The sequence below is a fragment of the Choloepus didactylus genome, chromosome 3, assembly GCF_015220235.1.
Source record: "Choloepus didactylus isolate mChoDid1 chromosome 3, mChoDid1.pri, whole genome shotgun sequence".
NCBI classification, from domain to species: domain Eukaryota; kingdom Metazoa; phylum Chordata; class Mammalia; order Pilosa; family Megalonychidae; genus Choloepus; species Choloepus didactylus.
The window spans coordinates 9404577-9426864 of record NC_051309.1 but is presented as its reverse complement, the minus strand read 5'-3'; the positions used below and the strand labels follow the sequence as shown (position 1 = coordinate 9426864).

The following is a 22288-nucleotide window of genomic DNA, read 5'->3' as shown; positions in this document are numbered from 1 at the left end:
CACGTAAAGATGCACACATTTTGCAAACCATCATTAAGAATTCTGAAGGCCAAATCATGTTTCACATAAAACCTCTAATCACAATTTCAGGAACACCATCAATAGCGTTTGTTTTGAAAAGCTTCTCCCCAAATCACTTTCTAATTCACACCAGAAAAACCCAGTGTTTTGTTCCCCTGATAACTAAAACCGTTGCACTGAAAGAATTTGCTCTGTCCTTAAGGATGGAGAGAAAAGTGTACGCTTTGAGACCCTGTGTGTGGTCAAGAGCGTTAAGTCCTGGGGTCACCTGCCTGTGCTCACCTCCCAGCACTGAATTCTCTCGTTAGGAGGCCTTGGACAAGATAGCATCATTTCCCCAGGTGTAGAGTGGTACCCGCCTTAGATGACAGTTGGGAAGATGGATAACACGACGCATGTGAAGGCTTCAGCTCGGTCCGACCCGCATGTGTAGCATGAGATAACCTTGGCCGTTCCCTTGAGAAAGAGCCATACCGGGGTGGCCTGGGACCCAGCCCATGTTCTCCAGCTTCCCAGCTGTGTGACCTTGAGTGAGACATCTGACCCCTCTGAGCCTCAGTCCCTCAGCTGTAAAATGAGGACGTGACTAAAGGAGACGAGAAAGGTAAAATCAACTGGTTAAGTACTTAGCATAGGATATTTTTATCCGTAAGATGAGGGGCCAGGCTGGACCATCCAACACTCTTAGAGATGTTTTTTTTTTGTTTTTTTTTAAATCTTCATTTTATTGAGATATATTCACATACCACGCAGTCATACAAAACAAATCGTACTTTTGATTGTTTACAGTACCATTACATAGTGGTACATTCATCACCCAAATCAATCCCTGACACCTTCATTAGCACACACACAAAAATAACAAGAATAATAATTAGAGTGAAAAAGAGCAATTGAAGTAAAAAAGAACACTGGGTACCTTTGTCTGTTTGTTTCCTTCCCCTGTATTTCTACTCATCCATCCATAAACTAGACAAAGTGGAGTGTGGTACTTATGGCTTTCCCAATCCCATTGTCACCCCTCATAAGCTACAATTTTATACAACTGTCTTCGAGATTCATGGGTTCTGGGTTGTAGTTTGATAGTTTCAGGTATCCACCACCAGCTACCCCAATTCTTTAGAACCTAAAAAGGGTTGTCTAAAGTGTGCATAAGAGTGCCCACCAGAGTGACCTCTTGGCTCCTTTTGGAATCTCTCTGCCACTGAAGCTTATTTCATTTCCTTTCACATCCCCCTTTTGGTCAAGAAGATGTTCTCCATCCCACGATGCCAGGTCTACATTCCTCCCCGGGAGTCATATACCACGTTGCCAGGGAGATTCACTCCCCTGGGTGTCTGATCCCACGTAGGGGGGCGGGCAGTGATTTCACCTTTCAAGTTGACTTAGCCAGAGAGAGAGGGCCACATCTGAGCAACAAAGAGGCATTCGGGAGGAGGCTCTTAGGCACAACCACAGGGAGGCCTAGCCTCTCCTTTGCAGCAACCGTCTTCCCAAGGGTAAAACCTATGGTAGAGGGCTCAACCCATGAAACCACCAGTCCCCTATGTCTGTGGTCATGTTAGCAACCATGCAGGTGGGGTAGGCGAATACCCCTGCATTCCCCACAGGCTCCTCAAGGAGGCACTACATCTTTTATTTTTCCTTGTTTTTCTTTTTTTTTTTTTTTTTAACTTTCCCTTCTTTTTTTTTTTTTTTTAATCATTTTATTGAGATATATTCACATACCACGCAGTCATACAAAACAAATCGTACTTTCGATTGTTTACAGTACCATTACATAGTTGTACATTCATCACCTAAATCAATCCCTGACACCTTCATTAGCACACACAGAAAAATAACAAGAATAATAATTAGAGTGAAAAAGAGCAATTGAAGTAAAAAAGAACACTGGGTACCTTTGTCTGTTTGTTTCCTTCCCCTATTTTTCTACTCATCCATCCATAAACTAGACAAAGTGGAGTGTGGTCCTTATGGCTTTCCCAATCCCATTGTCACCCCTCATAAGCTACATTTTTACACATCTGTCTTCGAGATTCATGGGTTCTGGGTTGTAGTTTGATAGTTTCAGGTATCCACCACCAGTTACCCCAATTCTTTAGAACCTAAAAAGGGTTGTCTAAAGTGTGCGTAAGAGTGCCCACCAGAGTGACCTCTCGGCTCGTTTTGGAATCTCTCTGCCACTGAAGCTTATTTCATTTCCTTTCACATCCCCCTTTTGGTCAAGAAGATGTTCTCCGTCCCACGATGCCGGGTCTACATTCCTCCCCGGGAGTCATATTCCACGTTGCCAGGGAGATTCACTCCCCTGGGTGTCTGATGCCACGTAGGGGGGAGGGCAGTGATTTCACCTTTCAAGTTGGCTTAGCCAGAGAGAGAGGGCCACATCTGAGCAACAAAGAGGCATTCAGGAGGAGACTCTTAGGCACAAATATAGGGAGGCCTAGCCTCTCCTTTGCAGCAACCGTCTTCCCAAGGGTAAAACTTATGGTAGAGGGCTCAACCCATCAAACCACCAGTCCCCTATGCCTGTGGTCATGTTAGCAACCATGGAGGTGGGGTAGGCGAATACCCCTGCATTCTCCACAGGCTCCTCAAAGGGGCACTACATCTTTTTTTTTCCCTTGTTTTTCTTCCTTTTTTTTTTTTTTTAACTTTCCCTTCTTTTTTAAATCAACTGTATGAAAAAAAAGTTAAAAAGAAAACAAACATACAATAAAAGAACATTTCAAAGAGACCATAACAAGGGAGTAAGAAAAAGACAACTAACCTAAGATAACTGCTTAACTTCCAACATGTTCCTACTTTACCCCAAGAAAGTTACCTAATATAGCAACATTTCTGTGAACTTGCTCCTACTATATCCATCAGAAATTAACAGACCATAGTCATTCCTGGGCATCCCCAGAACGTTAAATAGCTTATCTGTTCTTCTTGGATTATTGTTCCCCCTTCCTTAATTGCTCTCTATTGCTAGTTCCCCTACATTCTACATTATAAACCATTTGTTTTACATTTTTCAAAGTTCACATTAGTGGTAGCATATAATATTTCTCTTTTTGTGCCTGGCTTATTTCACTCAGCATTATGTCTTCAAGGTTCATCCATGTTGTCATATGTTTCACGAGATCGTTCCTTCTTACTGCCGCGTAGTATTCCATCGTGTGTATATACCACATTTTATTTATCCACTCATCTGTTGAAGGACATTTGGGTTATTTCCATCTCTTGGCAATTGTGAATAATGCTGCTATGAACATTGGCGTGCAGATATCTGTTCGTGTCACTGCTTTCCGATCTTCCGGGTATATACCGAGAAGTGCAATCGCTGGATCGAATGGTAACTCTATATCTAGTTTTCTAAGGAACTGCCAGACTGACTTCCAGAGTGGCTGAACCATTATACAGTCCCACCAACAATGAATAAGAGTTCCAATTTCTCCACATCCCCTCCAGCATTTGTAGTTTCCTGTTTGTTTAATGGCAGCCATTCTAACCGGTGTTAGATGGTATCTCATTGTGGTTTTAATTTGCATCTCTCTAATAGCTAGTGAAGCTGAACATTTTTTCATGTGTTTCTTGGCCATTTGTATTTCCTCTTCAGAGAACTGTCTTTTCATATCTTTTGCCCATTTTATAATTGGGCTGTCTGTACTATTGTCATTGAGTTGTAGGATTTCTTTGTATATGCAAGATATCAGTCTTTTGTCAGATACATGGTTTCCAAAAATTTTTTCCCATTGAGTTGGCTGCCTCTTTACCTTTTTGAGAAATTCCTTTGAGGTGCAGAAACTTCTAAGCTTGAGGAGTTCCCATTTATCTATTTTCTCTTTTGTTGCTTGTGCTTTGGGTGTAAAGTCTAGGAAGTGGCCGCCTAATACAAGGTCTTGAAGATGTTTTCCTACATTATCTTCTAGGAGTTTTATGGTACTTTCTTTTATATTGAGATCTTTGGTCCATTTTGAGTTAATTTTTGTGTAGGGGGTGAGGTAGGGGTCCTCTTTCATTCTTTTGGATATGGATATCCAACTCTCCCAGCCCCATTTGTTGAAAAGACCATTATGACTCAGTTCAGTGACTTTGGGGGCCTTATCAAAGATCAGCCGGCCATAGATCTGAGGGTCTATCTCTGAATTCTCAATTCGATTCCATTGATCTATATGTCTATTTATGTGCCAGTATCATGCTGTTTTGGCAACTGTGGCTTTATAATAAGCTTCAAAGTCAGGGAGTGTAAGTCCTCCCACTTCGTTTTTCTTTTTTAGAGTGTCTTTAGCAATTCGAGGCATCTTCCCTTTCCAAATAAATTTGATAACTAGCTTTTCCAAGTCTGCAAAGTAGGTTGTTGGAATTTTGATTGGGATTCCATTGAATCTGTAGATGAGTTTGGGTAGAATTGACATCTTAATGACATTTAGTCTTCCTATCCATGAACATGGAATATTTTTCCATCTTTTAAGGTCCCCTTCTATTTCTTTTAGTAGAGTTACGTAGTTTTCTTTGTATAGGTCTTTTACATCTTTGGTTAAGTTTATTCCTAGGTACTTGATTTTTTTAGTTGCTATTGAAAATGGTATCTTTTTCTTGAGTGTCTCTTCAGTTTGTTCATTTCTAGCATATAGAAACATTACTGACTTATGTGCATTAACCTTGTATCCCGCTACTTTGCTAAATTTCTTTATTAGCTCTAGTAGCTGTATCGTCGATTTCTCAGGGTTTTCTAGATATAAGATCATATCATCTGCAAACAATGACAGTTTTACTTCTTCTTTTCCAATTTGGATGCCTTTTATTTCTTTGTCTTGCCGGATTGCCCTGGCTAGCACTTCCAGCACAATGTTGAATAACAGTGTTGACAGCGGGCATCCTTGTCTTGTTCCTGATCTTAGAGGGAAGGCTTTCAGTCTCTCACCATTGAGTACTATGCTGGCTGTGGGTTTTTCATATATGCTCTTTATCATGTTGAGGAAGTTTCCTTCAATTCCTACCTTTTGAAGTGTTTTTATCAAAAAGGGATGTTGGATTTTGTCAAATGCTTTTTCAGCATCTATTGAGATGATCAATTGATTTTTCCCTTTTGACTTGTTAATGTTTTGTAATACATTGATTGATTTTCTTATGTTGAACCATCCTTGCATGCCTGGAATAAACCCCACTTGGTCTTGGTGTATGATTTTTTTAATGTGTCTTTGGATTCGATTTGCAAGTATTTTGTTGAGGATTTTTGCATCTATATTCATTAGGGAGATTGGCCGGTAGTTTTCCTTTTTTGTAGCATCTTTGCCTGGTTTTGGTATTAGATTGATGTTAGCTTCATAAAATGAGATAGGTAGTGTTCCCTTTTCTTCAATGTTTTGAAAGAGTTTGAGTAAGATTGGTGTCAGTTCTTTCTGGAAAGTTTGGTAGAATTCCCCTGTGAAGCCATCTGGCCCTGGGCATTTATTTGTGGGAAGATTTTTGATGACTGATTGGATCTCTTTGCTTGTGATGGGTTGGTTGAGGTCTTCTATTTCTTCTCTGGTCAGTCTAGGTTGTTCATATGTTTCCAGGAAATTGTCCATTTCCTCTACATTATCCAGTTTGTTGCCATACAGTTGTTCATAGTATCCTCTTATAATTTTTTTAATTTCTTCAGGATCTGCAGTTACGTCACCTTTTTCATTCATTATTTTGTTTATATGGGTCTTCTCTCTTTTTGATTTTGTCAGTCTAGCTAGGGGCTTGTCAATCTTGTTGATCTTCTCAAAGAACCAACTTTTGGTGATATTTATCCTCTCTATTGTTTTTTTGTTCTCTATGTCATTTATTTCTGCTTTAATCCTTGTTATTTCTTTTCTTCTACTTGGTTTAGGATTGGTTTGCTGTTCATTTTCTAGCTTCTTTAGTTGATCCATTAGTTCTTTGATTTTGGCTCTTTCTTCCTTTTTAATGTATGCATTTAGTGCTATAAATTTTCCCCTCAGTACTGCTTTTGCTGCATCCCATAGGTTTTGGTATGTTGTGTTCTCATTTTCATTCGTCTCTATATATTTAGCAATTTCTCTTGCTATTTCATCTTTAACCCACTGATTGTTTAGGAGTGTGTTGTTTAACCTCCAGGTATTTGTGAATTTTCTAAGTCTCTGATGGTTATTGACTTCTAATTGTATTCCATTGTGGTCAGAGAATGTGCTTTGAATAATTTCAATCTTTTTAAATTTATTGAGGCTTGTTTTATGTCCCAGCATATGATCTATTCTGGAGAAAGTTCCATGAGCACTCGAAAAGTATGTGTATCCTGGTGATTTGGGATGTAATGTCCTGTATATGTCTGTTAAATCTAATTCATTTATCAGATTGTTTAGGTTTTCAATTTCCTTATTGGTCTTCTGTCTGGTTGATCTATCTATAGGAGAGAGTGATGTATTGAAGTCTCCCACAATTATTGTGGAAACATCAATTGCTTCCTTTAGTTTTGCCAGTGTTTCTCTCATGTATTTTGTGGCACCTTGATTGGGTGCATAGACATTTACGATTGTTATTTCTTCTTGCTGAATTGCCCCTTTTATTAGTATGTAGTGGCCTTCTTTGTCTCTGAAAACATCCCTGCATTTGAAGTCTATTTTATCTGAGATTAATATTGCTACACCTGCTTTCTTTTGGCTGTAACTTGCATGAAATATTTTTTTCCATCCTTTCACTTTCAGTTTCTTTGTGTCCCTGTGCCTAAGATGAGTCTCTTGTATGCAACATATTGATGGTTCATTTTTTTTTGATCCATTCTGTGAATCTATATCTTTTAATTGGGGAGTTTAATCCATTTACATTCAACGTTATAACCGTGAAGGCATTTCTTGAATCAGCCATCTTATCCTTTGGTTTATGTTTGTCATATTTTTCCCCTCTGTCTATTAATATCCTTTATTGTACCCATACCGAATCTCTTTAGTACTGAACCTTTCTCCAAGTCTCTCTGTCCTTTCTTTGTTTCTCTGTCTGTAGGGCTCCCTTTAGTATCTCCAGTAGGGCAGGTCTCTTGTTAGCAAATTCTCTCAGCATTTGTTTGTCTGTGAAAAATTTAAGCTCTCCCTCAAATTTGAAGGAGAGCTTTGCTGGATAAAGTATTCTTGGCTGGAAATTTTTCTCACTCAGAATTTTAAATATATCGTGCCACTGCCTTCTTGCCTCCATGGTGGCTGCTGAGTAGTCACTACTTAGTCTTATGCTGTTTCCTTTGTATGTGGTGAATTGCTTTTCTCTTGCTCCTTTCAGAACTTGCTCCTTCTCTTCTGTGTTTGACAGTGTGATCAGTATATGTCTCGGAGTGGGTTTATTTGGATTTATTCTATTTGGGGTTCGCTGAGCATTTATGATTTGTGTATTTATGTTGTTTAGAAGATTTGGGAAGTTTTCCCCAACAATTTCTTTGAATACTCTTCCTAGACCTTTACCCTTTTCTTCCCCTTCTGGGACACCAATGAGTCTTATATTCGAACGTTTCATATTATCTATCATATCCCTGAGGTCCATTTCGATTTTTTCAATTTTTTTCCCCATTCTTTCTTTTATGCTTTCATTTTCCATTCTGTCATCTTCGAGGTCACTGATTCATTGTTCAACTTCCTCTAGTCTTGTACTATGAGTGTCCAGAATCTTTTTAATTTGGTCAACAGTTTCTTTAATTTCCATAAGATCATCCATTTTTTTATTTAGTCTTGCAATGTCTTCTTTATGCTCTTCTGGGGTCTTCTTGATTTCCTTTGTCTCCCGTACTATGGTCTCATTGTTCATCTTTAGTTCTTTGAGTCGCTGCTCTAGGTGCTGTGTCTCTTCTGATCTTTTGATTTGGGTGCTTGGGCTTGGGTTATCCATATCGTCTGGTTTTTTCATATGCTTTATAATTTTCTGTTGTTTTTGGCCTCGTGGCATTTGCTGAACTTGATAGGGTTCTTTTAGGATTTGTAGACCAATTGAAGTCCTTATCTCTAATTTATCAGATCTACAGCTTCATGGAGTACACTTTCTCTAACTAACCAGCAGGTGGCATCCACGAGCCACCTGTTCTCCACAAGCCAGTTCTCCCCTGCTTAGCCTTTTTGGTGAGTGGGGGAGTGAGTCTTGTGGGGTCCAATTGGTGTACCAAGCTTGCGTGTGTAGTTGGTGTTGCCTGCCCTGTATCTGGGGCGTGTTTCTGGGCAGTCAGGGAGGGGGGGGTGGCTCTAACAATCAAATCTCCCTGGTGATCCTAGAGTTTTAAAGCTGCTGCAATAGTCTAATCCTTCAGTTCAGTCCTGCCACAGTTTGTCTCTGCCACTGACCCACAAGTCCTTGGTATTGGCGTATGGCTCCTGAGACTTGCAAGTGGGCCCCTCTTCCAGGCCGTGCACCCCGGGTCCTCTGTTGAGGGATGACTGTGCTATGTCACAGGTGAGTGCCATCCCCCCAGGGCAGTTCTGGGCTGCTGGGCTGTGTAGGGAGGCTCCCAGTCTGCTGAAATGATGGCTGAATGGGGCTTTGTTAATTCACACTGCTCTACCTTCCCAACTCTGGGACAATCAGCTGAGGTTGCAGGGAAGGCTAATGTCCACGCCCAGTTTTGTGGTGTGTGCCTGTTATTTGAAGCACTTCCATCACACTGGGTTGTCTGGGGCAGTTCTGGGCTATGGGGCTGGCGATGGGCAGGAGTGTTTCCTGTCCACCAGGATGATGGCTGTGAGCGGACACCCCCCTTTTCTTGGGAAGTTGTGGTGTTTAGTGAATTTTCTCAGCCACTGGATTATTGCGTTTTGTCTCAGAGCTCTCCTAGTTCTGCTCTTGACTTGACCTGCCCAAATTGCAAGTCTTTGAAGCTTTCTGTATTGGGCTTCTTAGAGTAATTGTTTTAGAAAAAGAAAAAAGGATTAAAAAAAAAAAAAAATAAGGGCCCTCCTCAGAGATCTAATGGGTTATTGAAATGCTAAGAGACAAAGCAACCAGGGCCATTAAGGAAAGGTCCACAGGGCAGAGAGATCAGCTTTTCTTCGGGATTTGCATATGCGCCTCAGGGCCTGAGCTCGGGCCTGAGCTCTGCCCTTCCCCTTTCTATGTTCACCAGAACTCCAAAAATCCTCTGCTTTTATTTTGGAGTTTTTCGTGTTTTTTTGTTTCTATGCCTGTCTCCTCCCTGCTGGGCTGGCTGCTCTCAGATTCTCTGGTGTCTGGTCTCCGTCTATCTATGGTTGGAGTTTGGATCAGCAGAATGAGTTTCCGATAAGGGCTGCCACTGCAGTTCTCCCTTCTCCTTCCCAGAGCTGACAGCCCCTCCTCCCACGGGACTGAGCCTGGCAGGGAGGGGCACGGGTCCCCTGGCCGCAAAAACTTACAGATTTCGCTGATCTCAGCAGTTCCACGTTTTCATGAGTGTTGTATGAAGTATGCCCAAAGACAGATTGCTCTGTGGTGTCCAGTCCACGCAGTTCCTGGCTTTCTACCTACTTTCCTGGAGGAGTAACTAAAACATACAGCTCACCAGTCTGCCATCTTGCCCCGCCTCTTAGAGATGTTTTTAAAAGCTAGGATTCTCTGTCCGCTTTTAAAATTTGAACCCTTGCTTTGTACCAGTCTAGATCCTCAAGAGGATAAGAGTGGAGATGTTTGAAGAGGGGCTGCCCTTAACTGAGAGCTGACAATGTGACGGGCGCCCTAGATATGACATCTGATTTAATTCTCACACTCGCTTTGATGGCTGGGGGAGGTTGGCCCGAGTCCAAGCCCAAGTCCTTACCACTGGTAGCACTCGCTGCAAGTCAAACCTCTTCTCTCCAACTGCCGGCCTTCTGTTTGTGCAAACAATAGCCGCTCACATAGAGGGGACTTTAGATTTTAAGTTGCCCTGATCTGGAAGTTCAGCCACATTTTGGGCTGGATTCAAGCCCGGCTAGCCCTGGAGAAGCCAGGTTGGAGGACTGTGGATCCTGTTTACTAAACTTGGAGGCAGGAAGCTGCGGGTGCAGCCTCAGCAGGTCCCCCCTGAGAGCTGGTAGAGCCAGGTGGGCTCATTCCTTCATCCATTTCATCAGGTTGAGACGAGGCCTGATGAGGGATGATGTGTGTGGCGTTTCTGATAAAGCACTTCTGCCCGGGAGATGAGCCTGGGCTTGGAGGCACTGCCAGGCGGTACGAAGGCCTCCCTCCGTGCAGAGGATTTTGCTCTTCTTTGCAGCAAGCCCTTCGTTTTCCTTTCCCCTGATGCAGTCTGTGCCCTCTGCCTCCTCAACCCAGCGGGGAGGGGAATCAGATGTAGCCTCACCCAGACACAGCTGGGGGCACTGGGGGGCAGTGGAAAGGGGTGGAGTGCCCGGGCTGCATCCCAGCCCTCCATTCATCGCTGTTCAGTCTCTCACCTGGCCGAGCCTCAGTTTCCTCAGCTGTTAAGTGGGGACAATGACACCTCACAGGGTTGGGTGAGGAGGAAATTAGGTTGTGTAGGTGATAGGTTTGAGGGAGAACAGTAAATAAGCCCCCTTTCCTCCCCTCTGAAATTCAGAACACGTTGTAGAGATAGATGGAGGCAAAAATGCCAGGTCTCTTCCCAGCAAGACTGAATTAGAGGATATCACTTTAGACACTACAGTTAATTCTGCAGCCCCAGCTGTAAGGTGCTGACCCAGTCCCAGAGGGATGGAACCCCAGGCCTCCCTGTGTAGGGCAGGACCCTCCCTGCCTGGAGAGAGCCCCCCAGGATGCAAGCTCCCTGCAGGAGGCAGATCCACAGGGATCCCAGGGGGGCCTGGCTGGGCGTGCTCGGCTCTTACTTTAGAGATGTCGTGCCCACACTCCCCCCGCCCCAGCCAGGTCACCCCTCATCCCCAACAATTGGGAAAGTGTCAACATGCTTCTGAGAACATAGTATTTAATCAACAAGTGAGGTCTCCTTTGAGTTCTGTACCTGAAAATAGATTCTGTGCATCATCGTTCTTTTGGGGAGCCCACCTGTGTGTCTGCACCTCTCTCCATCCGTCTCTCTCACGTGCACGGGAAATGGGTGACATATGAATTATGTCTTTATCTAGTGTAAGAGTTTCCTATGGCAACTGTAACAAATAACCACAAACCTGTGGCTTAAAACTACCGAAATTTATTATCTTATCATTCTGGGGATCAGAAGACCCAGGATGGAGGTGTCTGCAGGGCTGAGCTCCTTCTGGCAATTCTAGCAGAGAATCTGAGTTTTGGCCTTTCCGTCCAGAGGCCTCCGGGCTCCTGGCCCCTTCCTCCATCTCCAGAGCCAGCAGAGCAGCACCCTCACACCCCTCTCTCGGGCTCTGCCCTCTGCTGCCTCCAGCGCCCCTCCCCTGACCCTGGCCTCCCGCATATACAGACCTTCGTGCTTACAGGGGCCATCCGGGTAATCCAGGTGCATCTCCCCGTCTCAAGGTCCTGAACTTAACCACACCTGCAAAGTCCGTCTTGCCATGGGAGGTGACACATTTGCAGGTCCCAGGGACTAGAACATCTTAAGGGGCCATTGTTTTGCCCCCCACACCCAGCAACGTCAATTAAGGGCATAGCCTGTGTCAGCAGTGCCTTGTTCACGGCAAAGGTAAATCAGGTGTTCTCAGGGGCCTGCAGGTTAGCTGGAGGTTAGACCGTCAAGGCTGCGGCCTGATGTGGCACGGAGGGCGCTGGGCTGCAGCCCCCAGCGTGCCTGTAGTGGGGGGAGCAGCAGCCGAGGAAGCCAAGGGCCCGGGTCTCCTTCCTGGCTTTTGCTCTCTGGCTGTGCGTGGCTGCGGGTTTGGCTGCTCTGTTGCTCGGGCCCTGTGAGATGGGGCCTCTCGCAGGCCTGTGGCAGCACCCCGTTCACAAACCGTGGCGGGGGCCAAAAGTAGGAGTATTTGTTGTACTTCGTCTGTGAAATGTTACAAGTTATGAATGAGGGCTTTGGGTATTAGAGACAGGGACTTTTAGGAATGCCCAAATCTACTCCCTCTGCATCCCCCACAAAATCCCACCCACTGCAAGATTCCCCCCAAACCCATCCCACACACGAGGAAGAGGCTTGTGCTGAGAATTGGACGCCCAGATGCATTCCTCCCCATGACCTGCTTATCACTGTCAGGTGTTTTTCTTAACCAAGAAGCAATCACATTGCAAAGGAAGGGTGGAATCCTCTAGAATGATACCCACCATTTGTTATACAACAACTTTATAAAAGGTATCCTTCTCTAGGATACCCTCCTTCATTATTTTAAAAAATTTACAATTCTGAAAGACAGACTATTACTGCCTTCTTTAGGAGAAGAGAGATTCGAGGAAGTTCCATCGCTCGCCCAAGAGCACACAGATAATAACAGGCAGCCCCAGGCTGAGATCCTTGCTCGCAGGCTCCAGAATTGCTGCTCCTTCCACCCCTTCACCCACCCTAGAAAGAGCTTAACGGTATCACGGATGAGCTCAGTGCCACGGGAGGACTGGCTACGGGACACACTCCAGATTTCCTGGGTGCCTCCTTGTTTTACAACAACCTCAAACTGTGCCATCAAATAAGCCCCAGTGGAAGCAGAGATAAAGGTAAAGGAGTCCACTTCCCATTCTATAACAGGATGCAGGCAAAGGAAAACGGCCTTGTGTCGCTCTTGGAACAAACAGATCGTCAGCGTTATGTCCTGCCCTACCCCGTGGGGCAAGGCCCACAGCAGGACCGACCCTGCCGGTCTCCATTGGGAGAGGCCAGGAGGGCTGATTTCTGCCTAAGGACGCTTAAGTGCATTCGGGATAAAGTGTCTGTTAGAGCCTCTGTCATAACTGTCCATCCATGAGCATATAATCCTATGCAAGGTGACTCTTCTTGGCTAACATTTAAAGCCTCCAGGGACATCCAAGGCAGGGTTGCTACAGGGAGACTTGGAACCAGGGAAAATGGGGGAGGGGGTGCGTGGACTCGGAGAGGCAAGAGGGAGGTTCTGAGCTCCAGTAGGAGGGTAGAGTGTAGCCTTCCTCAGGAGAACACGGGAACACGTGCTGAGTGGGGTCAGAGGCTGGAAGGTTCAAGAAGAGGAGCAGTTGGGCCCGTGGTTGGGAACCGAGGCTGTGAAAACCTGAGGTGTCCGAGCTTCACCTCTGTCTGCAGGGGCAGCAGGCCACTGATGGGTGTAAAGGGCCCGGAGAGGGCCTTGGCTGTTTTAAGTAAATGAATTTGAGTAAAGATAAAGAAAGGCTTTTAAACTCCTGTGTCTGACCCTGAGGACATACTGGAGATCAGTTACCCTCCAAAGGGGAGGAGATTGAGGAAACAAATCCCGGGGAGATCAAGAAGGCTTTTGGGAACAAGATTGGCATCTGTAACCGTGTGAAGAGCCATAGCAATTAGCGAATTTATAGGAACTCCCTCTGCACATGTGGTTCTGACAGCAAAGGTTCAGGCTGAAGATGGAGTCCAGCATTCTAAGTCACCAGCTCACGCAAGCAATGGGCAGATTGAGGGTAGGGTGGGCTTCGTCTAAAGTCTTTCTGCCAATAGTTGCCTCAAAGCTCGCAAGCTCAAAGACATCCTTGCAGGAGTTTTCACCGGTGTCTCTAGGTGGGACTGTAACTTGATGAAAAATCACTACCTTCACTAAAACACAAACCATTTGCAGATATGAGTAGGTTCCAAATTGTATCTTCCCCCAATGCCTGGGTAATTCTTGCTAAGTGCCTGCTGGTAACAAGACCACCTTGTAGAAATGAGAACTTCGTCCAGAAACAAAGTAAGAGCTTTCACATGCCCAGGGAGAGTCAAGCTGGCAAGTTATGGGCAACGAGCTCTAATGTTGCTGCTTAATGAAGATCAAGCGGTTTACAAATGCCCCCGCGGCCCTTCGGGGCAGCCGGTTTCCCATCCAGACTCGTATAGCAGGAAAGCGTGGTTTTCTGTCACTCAGCAAACTCTTGGTTTTAAAGAAATGGCTGAGACAGAGAAAACGCAGAAATCATTCCTGTTCAAGCTATTGATCCAAACCTCAAAGGAAATAATGAATAGTGACGCCTCTTAGTCCTCGACACTCCAATAGCCCGGCAGGGTCGGTGCAGCTGTCTTCTTTTGACCAGGGAGGAGAAGGCCGTCAGCAAAGCAGAGTGAATTGCACACAACCAGTTCAAAATGGAACCAGGTCTCTAAACTCCTAATTAGTGATTTTCCTAATGCCCTGTGAATGCCAGTTAGGAATAAATGTGGCCTTCTATGACACAGACCCCAATATAGAAGGGTTTTCTCTCTGATACGAAGTAAGTGGAGTATTGAGACAGCAGCTCCGTCGACATTGTGGGGGCACCACACATCCTGGTTTGCCCAGGACAGCCCCAATTTATGGCTATTGTCCTGGCGTAATTATTAATATGCTCTCAAATGTCCCAGCTTGAATAAGTTAGTCACCATAGTAGTAGGGATGCAGTTCCTTTTACCTTCCCGCTACATGACCTGGACAGGTGGCTCCCATCCCAAAGCAGGGATGCTATGGAGGGCTATGCAAGTTGTGCACTGCAGAACTCTAGGAAGTGTCATTCACACTGTACTCAATTCTAGATTTATTATGGCAATTTTCCAGTAGGTGACAGCAAAGTGTCTTATGGAGGGGTAACCTTTTCTAATTCTCACAAAGGTTCAAAAGAGACTAATGACAGTGCTGCCCTGAGGTAACCTAGTGATCCATGAGGGCCCCTGAAGCTCCAGCCATCACACCCACCATCCTGATAGCATATTAGGAAGAAAAGCAAAAATGGGAGCAAGCTTCTTTGATGAAAAGCTCCTTTTAAGTGCCATCAGCATTTCTCATTGTTATACTTAGCTTCAAAGGAGACTGGAAAATATCATCTTTTAACTGGGCAAATTATTGCTCCCAGTAATATAGGAATGAGGAAGGGGGAATGTGAGAGAAGAGAGAAAATGAGTAGTCGGCCACATGACACAGCTCTGAAGTTAGCAGTGAATCTCAGACCACCTTGTACCTGAATTTAATTTGGGAAGTAGCCACCTCTCACTGATACCCCTGTTTTTCCTTCCTGCATTATAGATTTGGTTCTATACAAACAGCATCTTTGGGGAAGCTGGGATCCCTCCAGAAAAGATCCCGTACATCACGCTGAGCACGGGCGGCATCGAGACCCTGGCTGCTGTCTTCTCTGTAAGTAACCGAGGTTGCTCCTGAGAACGCTCCCTGGCGTGACAGAGGCAATGAACTGGAAGGCCTCTAGAGACCCTTCGTCACACTGAAGGTGTCAGAATTTTCAGAGTTCACCGTGCAGTTCATCACTGACATTTTATATATCTAGAGAATATTCTTTCCTATATTTTACTTCCCTATAGTCTCCTTTATACTCACAGCTCCCTTCTTGGAAATCTCATGTATTCACAAATGAACATCCTGAAAAGACAGCCCTACTGTCCCTGGAGTACAGATCAGAGAGTCTTCGTAAGCCAGAAATATTTTTAAATGTTTCAAAACTGTTAGGTGTCACCTCATTACTCCAAGCATGTAGGAGTTTGCAAGGCAAAGAAAAGGTGAAAGAACGTTCCAGTGAATCAATAAAATAGAAAAAATGACTTCAATAAAAATAACCGTGTTCAAAGGCAGAGAGAGATGGAGTGCATTACTCTTTCTCAACAACCTCCATATGCAAAACAAACATTTGGAAAAAAATATTGGGAGATTCCAGAATCTAGTAGAGATTGTACAGATCTTAGAGTCAGATGAAACTGGAATGAATCCTGGCTCTTCACCTTCCTGGCTGTGTGATGTTGGCCAAGGAGCTCAACCTCTCTGAGTCTCCCCCTTTATGAAATGTTCTTGTCTCGCACGTTGCAGGGGTGTGTGGCCTCACGTAGGGTAAGGATGCAGTAAATGGTAGATTCTCTTCCAAAGAAAGAGAGGGGATTCAACTCAGAGAGTAGTGTTCTCTGAACTTGATGGAGTAGCTGATTCATTTTTACTTTTTCTCACTGCTGTGGCCTGACAAGATTGATGCCTATACAAACAAGCAAGGGTTTCCAGTCGTATTTCTGATTCCTTTCCAACAAAACATTTCATTTTGCACCTTCCTTTCAATGAGGCCTTGAAGCAAGATGCTTTAGGGAAAAATTGATGTCATAAAAAGTGTAGGGGAGTGATGTTTGACTTCGTTCCTTTCTACTTCACAGTCTTTGTGTTAGAAAGAACATAGTTCAATGCTTTACAATTGAGAAATTCTAAAAAATTCTCCCTTCAAGTTATAAACTGCTCTCTATCTTTGTTGTTAATTTTTATATTCATCGGTGGGAGAGAGCAGTTAGTCTGGAAGAAAAAAATGATGGGAAGATTATGGGGTTGGAGAATGTAAAGTATTTTGTTATTAGAAATCAATACAAGCTGATTAGACTGTAAAATGCAGGGAAAAAAAAAAAAAAAACAGAAGCATAAATAAATAATCCACCATGATTCTACCCAAGGAAGTTTGGCAAATTCCTCCCTTGTCTTCATTCTGTGAATAGATGTATTTATTCTTTCTTATGCAAAGTAGTCCTATTCTATCTTTTAAATTAAATACTGCTTTTGTTCATGCAACCTTATGTCAGAACAATTTTCCACATTATTATTTGTTTGACTAAATTTTTAATTGAAGTATAAATTATATGCAGAAAAGTACACACGTCATCACCCTCTGTGAATAAACACTATTTGTAAAGCCAAATCATTTTTCAAAAATTAAGGAAATAAGGTAATTTCTGTAACTGTTGTCTATGGGGGTGGGGGCTGTTTGAACATCTCTGCTCAGAGCCTGACTGCAGAACCCTGTTGCCTGGTTCAGACCCCAGTGCTGTTCCTTATGAGCTGTGTGACCCCAGCCAGTGACTCCACATCTCTGATTCGTCCCTTCCTCTCTGTAGCTCAGTCTCTGCTTCCTGGGGATGAGGCGAGGATTAAACTAGAATACACAACAAGTGGTACAAGCAGTGCCTGGTAAATGGTGTGTGCTCGGTAACCGCTTTTGACGTCCTCTTTATGTAAACTGCCATTCTCTATTGTTTTAAAGAAGGCAGCGATGAGCATCTTTGCAGAGAACAGGGCTTTACGACTGATGGGGCCCCTTGCAAGCTTGTGAGAGTTGAGGAAACTGAGTCCCAGAGAAGTGACGCAGGGTCAGGCAGCTGGTTGGAGCAGACCTGAGGGCGTAGGGAGGGCTGACATCCGTGCAGCACCCACTACTCCCCCCAAGACCCTGAAGCATCTTGCGTGGGGTCTTATGAGCCTGAAAGTCCCTGAGGGTCCAGTTGTCTCAACCCTTCGACACCGGAGAAGGCTGAGGAAGGCTGACGCAGCTGTTCCAACACAAGTCTCACTGACCCCAGGAGCCCCTCCGTTTGGTCCCTCCTCTCCGGCTGGCAGATCGCCTGTGTTAAAAGCTGATGCTGCATGATGTTATTCCATGGAAGTGCGAGCTGCAGGAAGGAGGCTGTGTAACTCTAGCCTGCTGGAAAAGAAAGAGGAGACCCTCTGAACTCAGGCCCGGGGCGCAGCCAGACACGCAGGTGCCTTCTGGACTCTGCAGATCCGCTGCTGCCGCCGTCCAGTTCGGCTCAGTCAGTGAGGTTGGTGACCTCCAGCGAGTTCCCATGGGCTCCTCCTGTTGCCCAGCGGCCAAGCCCCTCTTGGGCTCGTGGAGGCCACGTCGCCAGGGTGCCTACCTGAGGGAGCTGAGTCCAGAGGAGGAGGCTGGCCATGACCTAAGGTGGAAGGAGGTCCGAGCTGTTCTGGAGGTGGAGGAGGGAAGCGACTGCTCCAGAGCTCTGCTGGTGGACGCGTTCATTCATTCGTTCATCCATCCATTCTTCCACTCCACAGACATCTGTGGAGCACCCACGCTCAATGCTAGGAGACACCAGTGAAGAAAAGACACTGTCAAGTCACTCCTGTTCTGGCGAGAGGACAGACCAGGAAACGGTGCAGCGTTAGATTAGCTCTCTGACGGGGATTCACAGAGGGCTTCCTGGAGGAGGGGACCACGAAGCCAGCAGCAGTCAGACAGGTGAAAGGAAGAGCAGGGCACCCAGCATCTGTCTCCTAGTTTATCTCTTCTAAAGAGCTGGAGAATCAAGGACAGATGCAGAGTTGGGTACAGTCTGTAAAATGAGAGCATTTACCCTAATCCCTGGAAAATCAGGAGCTTAAATTCAGCCTGAGGCTTGGAGTCTGGGATGGCACAATGTGCTGCAGGAGAGAGGCTTGGCTTTAGGGTCGGACAGATCTGAATTCAAATCCCAGTCTTCCACTTACAAGCTGGGTGGTCTTGGGAAGGTTGCCCAACAACTCTGAATTTATTTCTTCATCTGTAAAATGGATGTAAACAACCCTTCTGGGGTTGGCAGAATAATGGCCCCCCAAGGATGTCCACAACCTAACCCCAGAACCTGAGAATGTGCTCCTTTACATGGCAAAAGGGACTTTGCCAACGTGGTTAAATTAAGGATCGCAACATGGGAGATTATCTGGGATCATCCAGGTGGGCCCGACGTCATCACAAGGGTCCTTGAAAGTGAAAGAGGGAGGAGGAGGGTCCGAGTCAGAGAAGGAGCTATGAGGATGGAAGCGGAGGCTGGAGTGATGCGCTTGCTGGCTCTGAAGGTGGAGGAAGGGGCCACGAGCTGTGGACTGCAGGCGGCCACTAGAAGCTGAAGATGCGAGGAAATGGGTTCTCCCCTAAAATCTCCAGGAGGAGCACAGCCCTGCTGATATCTTCGTTTTAGTCCCGTGAGATCCACTTTGGACTCCTGACTTCCAGAACTGTAAGACAAGACATCTGTAGGGTTTTTTTAAATGCAATTTTGAAATATATTCACATACCATACAATCATCCAAAGTGTACAACAATTATTCACTGTATCATCACATAGTTGTGCATTCATCACCACAATCAATTTTTGAACATTTTTATTACTCCAAAAATTTAAAATAACAAGAATGAAAATAAAAGTAAAAAAGAACACCCAAAACATCCCACACCCCACCTCTCCCCCTATAATTCATTTACTTTTTGTCCCCATTTTTCCAGTCATCTGTCCATACAATGGGTAAAGGGAGTGTGAGCCACAAGGTTTTCACAGTCACACTGTTACCCCTTGTAAGCTACATAGTTATACAGTCACCTTCATGAATCAAAGATATTGGATTGCAGTTCAACAGTTTCAGGTATTTCCTTCTAGCTATTCTAATAAACTAAAAACTAAAAAGGGATATCTATATAATGCATAAGAGTTACCTCCAGAATGACCTCTCAATTACATTTGAAATCTCTCAGCCATTGAAACTTTATTTTGTTTCATTTCTCTTCCCCCCTTTTGATCCAGAAGGCTTTCTCAATCCCACGATGCTGGGTTCAGGCTCATCCCTGGGAGTCACGTCCCATGTTGCCAGGGAGATTTACACCCCTGGGAGTCACGTCCCACGTAGTAGGGAGGGCAGTGAGTTTATGGGCTGAGTTGGCTTAGAGAGAGAGGCCACATCTGAGCAATAAAAGAGGTTCTCTGGGGGTGACTCTCAGGCACAAGTAAAAGTAGGTTTAGCCTCTTCTTTGCAGTAACAAGCTTCATAAGGGCAAGTCCCAAGATCAAGGGCTTGGCCTACTAAACTGATAGTCCCCAATGCTTGTAAGAATATCAGGAATTCCCCAGCTGGATAAGTTTAATATTTCCACATTTTCTCCAGTCCCTCAAGGGGCCTTTGCGAATACTTTTCATTCTCTGCCCAAATTCCTCTGGGATGTATCGAGGCTTCTTGCTAACCTGTACAAACCAACCAGATCTCACCCTCTATTCAAAATTCCTTGTAATTTTGGTGTTTGAGTAAATTGACAGTACAAGTTAAGTTATATAGTTTGCTACAGAAAATATAGATTTTGCACCAAATAAACATCTCTTCCTTTGATCTTACATGGATCCAAGCCATACTTTTAAAACACAGTCAATATTATCCTCTACCCTTTAGTCTGATCTACCCCAGTCTCAACCAAGTCCATTTCGTTCATATCTCCAATCAAAGTCTAATCTCCTTTTCAGCCTCTTTGACAGTTGCTGCATGGGGCAATGCTGACACTAACTAACAGTTGCTGAACTTGGGCTCTGAGTCCCAGGCACCACACAGACACTTGAAGCTCCAGGGACCGACCACGTCATGCACAAATGGCTCAGAATCTCAAAATTTAGAAATAACTGTTACAACTCATGAACAGATGTGACTGCCATAAGAGCTTACAATCTAGGAAACTTTACCGTAAACCTTTCCCTGATAATGCATGCTCCCAGATTCAATTCTCAGAGTTGGCACATTATTGTTAGTCCATATTAATGAGGCGTTATCATGTTTGTCTTTTCATTTCTGACTAATTTCACTCAACATAATGTCTACTGTCTACCATTTTGTCTTTTGGATTTTATATACCATATCTTATTTTTATTTCTCTCTCTCTCTTTTTACCCTTACTGATAGTCTTCATTTCTACACTCTTCTCCAAACCTCTCTCTCCTGTCTTTTCCTATAGTATTTCTTGTAGAGCAGGTATCTTGTTCACAAACTCTCTCTGTGTCTGTTTGTCTGAGGATATTTTAAACTCTCCCTCATTTTTGAAGGACAGCTTTGCCAGATATAGAATTCTTTGTTGGCCATTTTTTTTTCTTTCTGTATCTTAAATATATCATGCCACTGCCTTCTTACGTCCATGGTTTCTGCTGAGAGACCCACACATTGTCTTATAAAGCTTCCCTTGTACCTGATGGATCATTTTGCTCTTGCTGCTTTCAGGATTCTCTCTTTGTCATTGACATTTGATAATGTGATTATTAAGTGGCTTGAAGTAGGTCTAGTCAGATCCATTCTGTTTGGGGTAGCTGTGCTTTTTGGATCTTTAATTCCTGTCTTTCATAAAAGATCAGAAATTTTCAGTGATTATTTCCTCTATTATTGCTTCTGCCCCTTTTCCCTTCTCTTCTCCTTATGGGACACCCATGACACGTACATTCATGTGCTTCATGTTGTCATTCAGTTCCCTGAGATGCTGCTCATATGTTTCCATTCTTTTCCCTATCTGTTCTTTTGTGAATTGCAGACGTTTTCCAGTATTCTGAGCTCAGTTGTCTCCAAAAACCTCTGTTTTTATTTATTTTTATTCCATTAGCCCCACCTCCTCTCTGCCAGGAGAGACCTCAGGGTTCCTTTCCTGCTTGCTCCAGGTCTGTCTGTGCTTACAGCTTGTATTCAGTAGTCCAGATTTGCTAATTAAAACCACAATTGGAACTTGGTTGAGTTACTTTCCCTGGCTCCTAGTAACCTGCTTCTTTTTCCCACAGGGAAGTGTTCCACCTCAGCCTGCAGTGTTGGTGGGGGAGGGGTGCCAGCCCCACAGTTTGGGGAGCTTTACTTACAGTTCTGTGCTGTGATCTCACCCATTCCGCCCATTCCAGACTGGTGTACGATGTGTGACCAGTCATAGATGTTCCCCAACAGTTGTTCCAGACTATTTACTAGTTGCTCTCTCTGTGTTCTTTCAAGCCACTTAAAACACTTTGTTATAACCATGATAGGAAATGAATACACACTGTACAGAGTTGTCATGAAAACAAAACTTGAAGTATGTGAAGGTCCATTGCACTGGTGCTGACAAAGAGTTAATATTCAGTAAACTCTTTGCCTTCTCTATACTTGGTTCCTAAAAATATATATGCCATTTCATCTGACCCTGTAAGGTATTTGCCTATCAAAAAGTACTTTCCAATTTTTTTCTTTCATCTTTCTGAGATTTTGACAGCTATTAAAATGGCCCTGGGACCTAATAAAATCGAAAAGGGAAAGATATTTTTTATTCATTTGATCTGCAATGAATTTGGAGCATCACTCCTCACCTTGGGCAGCTGGAAGTAATTGCCGTCTTGCAGAAATACTGGTTTTCCAAATTGGTTTTCTTGGGGCAGCGTTAGCTTTCTGATGCGTGAACTTGCAGTGCACGCCGTTCCGGCCACACAAGGCTGAGCAGCTGCTGCCATTGGGGGTAGAGCACGAGGCTCACTCTGTGGGGAAGGGAAGACCCTGGGATTTTTCTGACCAGGAGGAATGGAATTCACAGTGAGTCAGCCGTTCTTACTCAGTGCACCATGTTTTTGTAATTGTCAGAAATGGACTATGTCCTAGTGTTGAAGTAAAAATCCTCACTGGTTTCCACTGCCTCCTGGGGCAGGGCAGCCCCTTCCCCAACAGACCCCATGTCTCCGGAATCAGGGCCTGCAGTATCTCCTGCCACATCCTGG

At 44.4% G+C, this 22288-nt stretch overlaps 1 protein-coding gene across 4 annotated transcripts in view; it reads left to right on the top strand.

The window, feature by feature from the left end:
- Window positions 1-22288, top strand: part of SLC2A9 (solute carrier family 2 member 9) — a 234658-nt gene that overhangs the window by 130276 nt on the left and 82094 nt on the right. For all 4 annotated transcript variants that reach the window (XR_005215825.1, XM_037829396.1, XM_037829397.1 and 1 more), the window contains exon 8: window positions 15033-15143. Coding sequence is in view for 3 of the 4 variants with exons in the window: in XM_037829396.1 (XP_037685324.1) it covers window positions 15033-15143 (111 nt within the window). In the remaining variant the exon portion in view is untranslated. The remainder of the gene's footprint in view (window positions 1-15032; window positions 15144-22288) is intronic.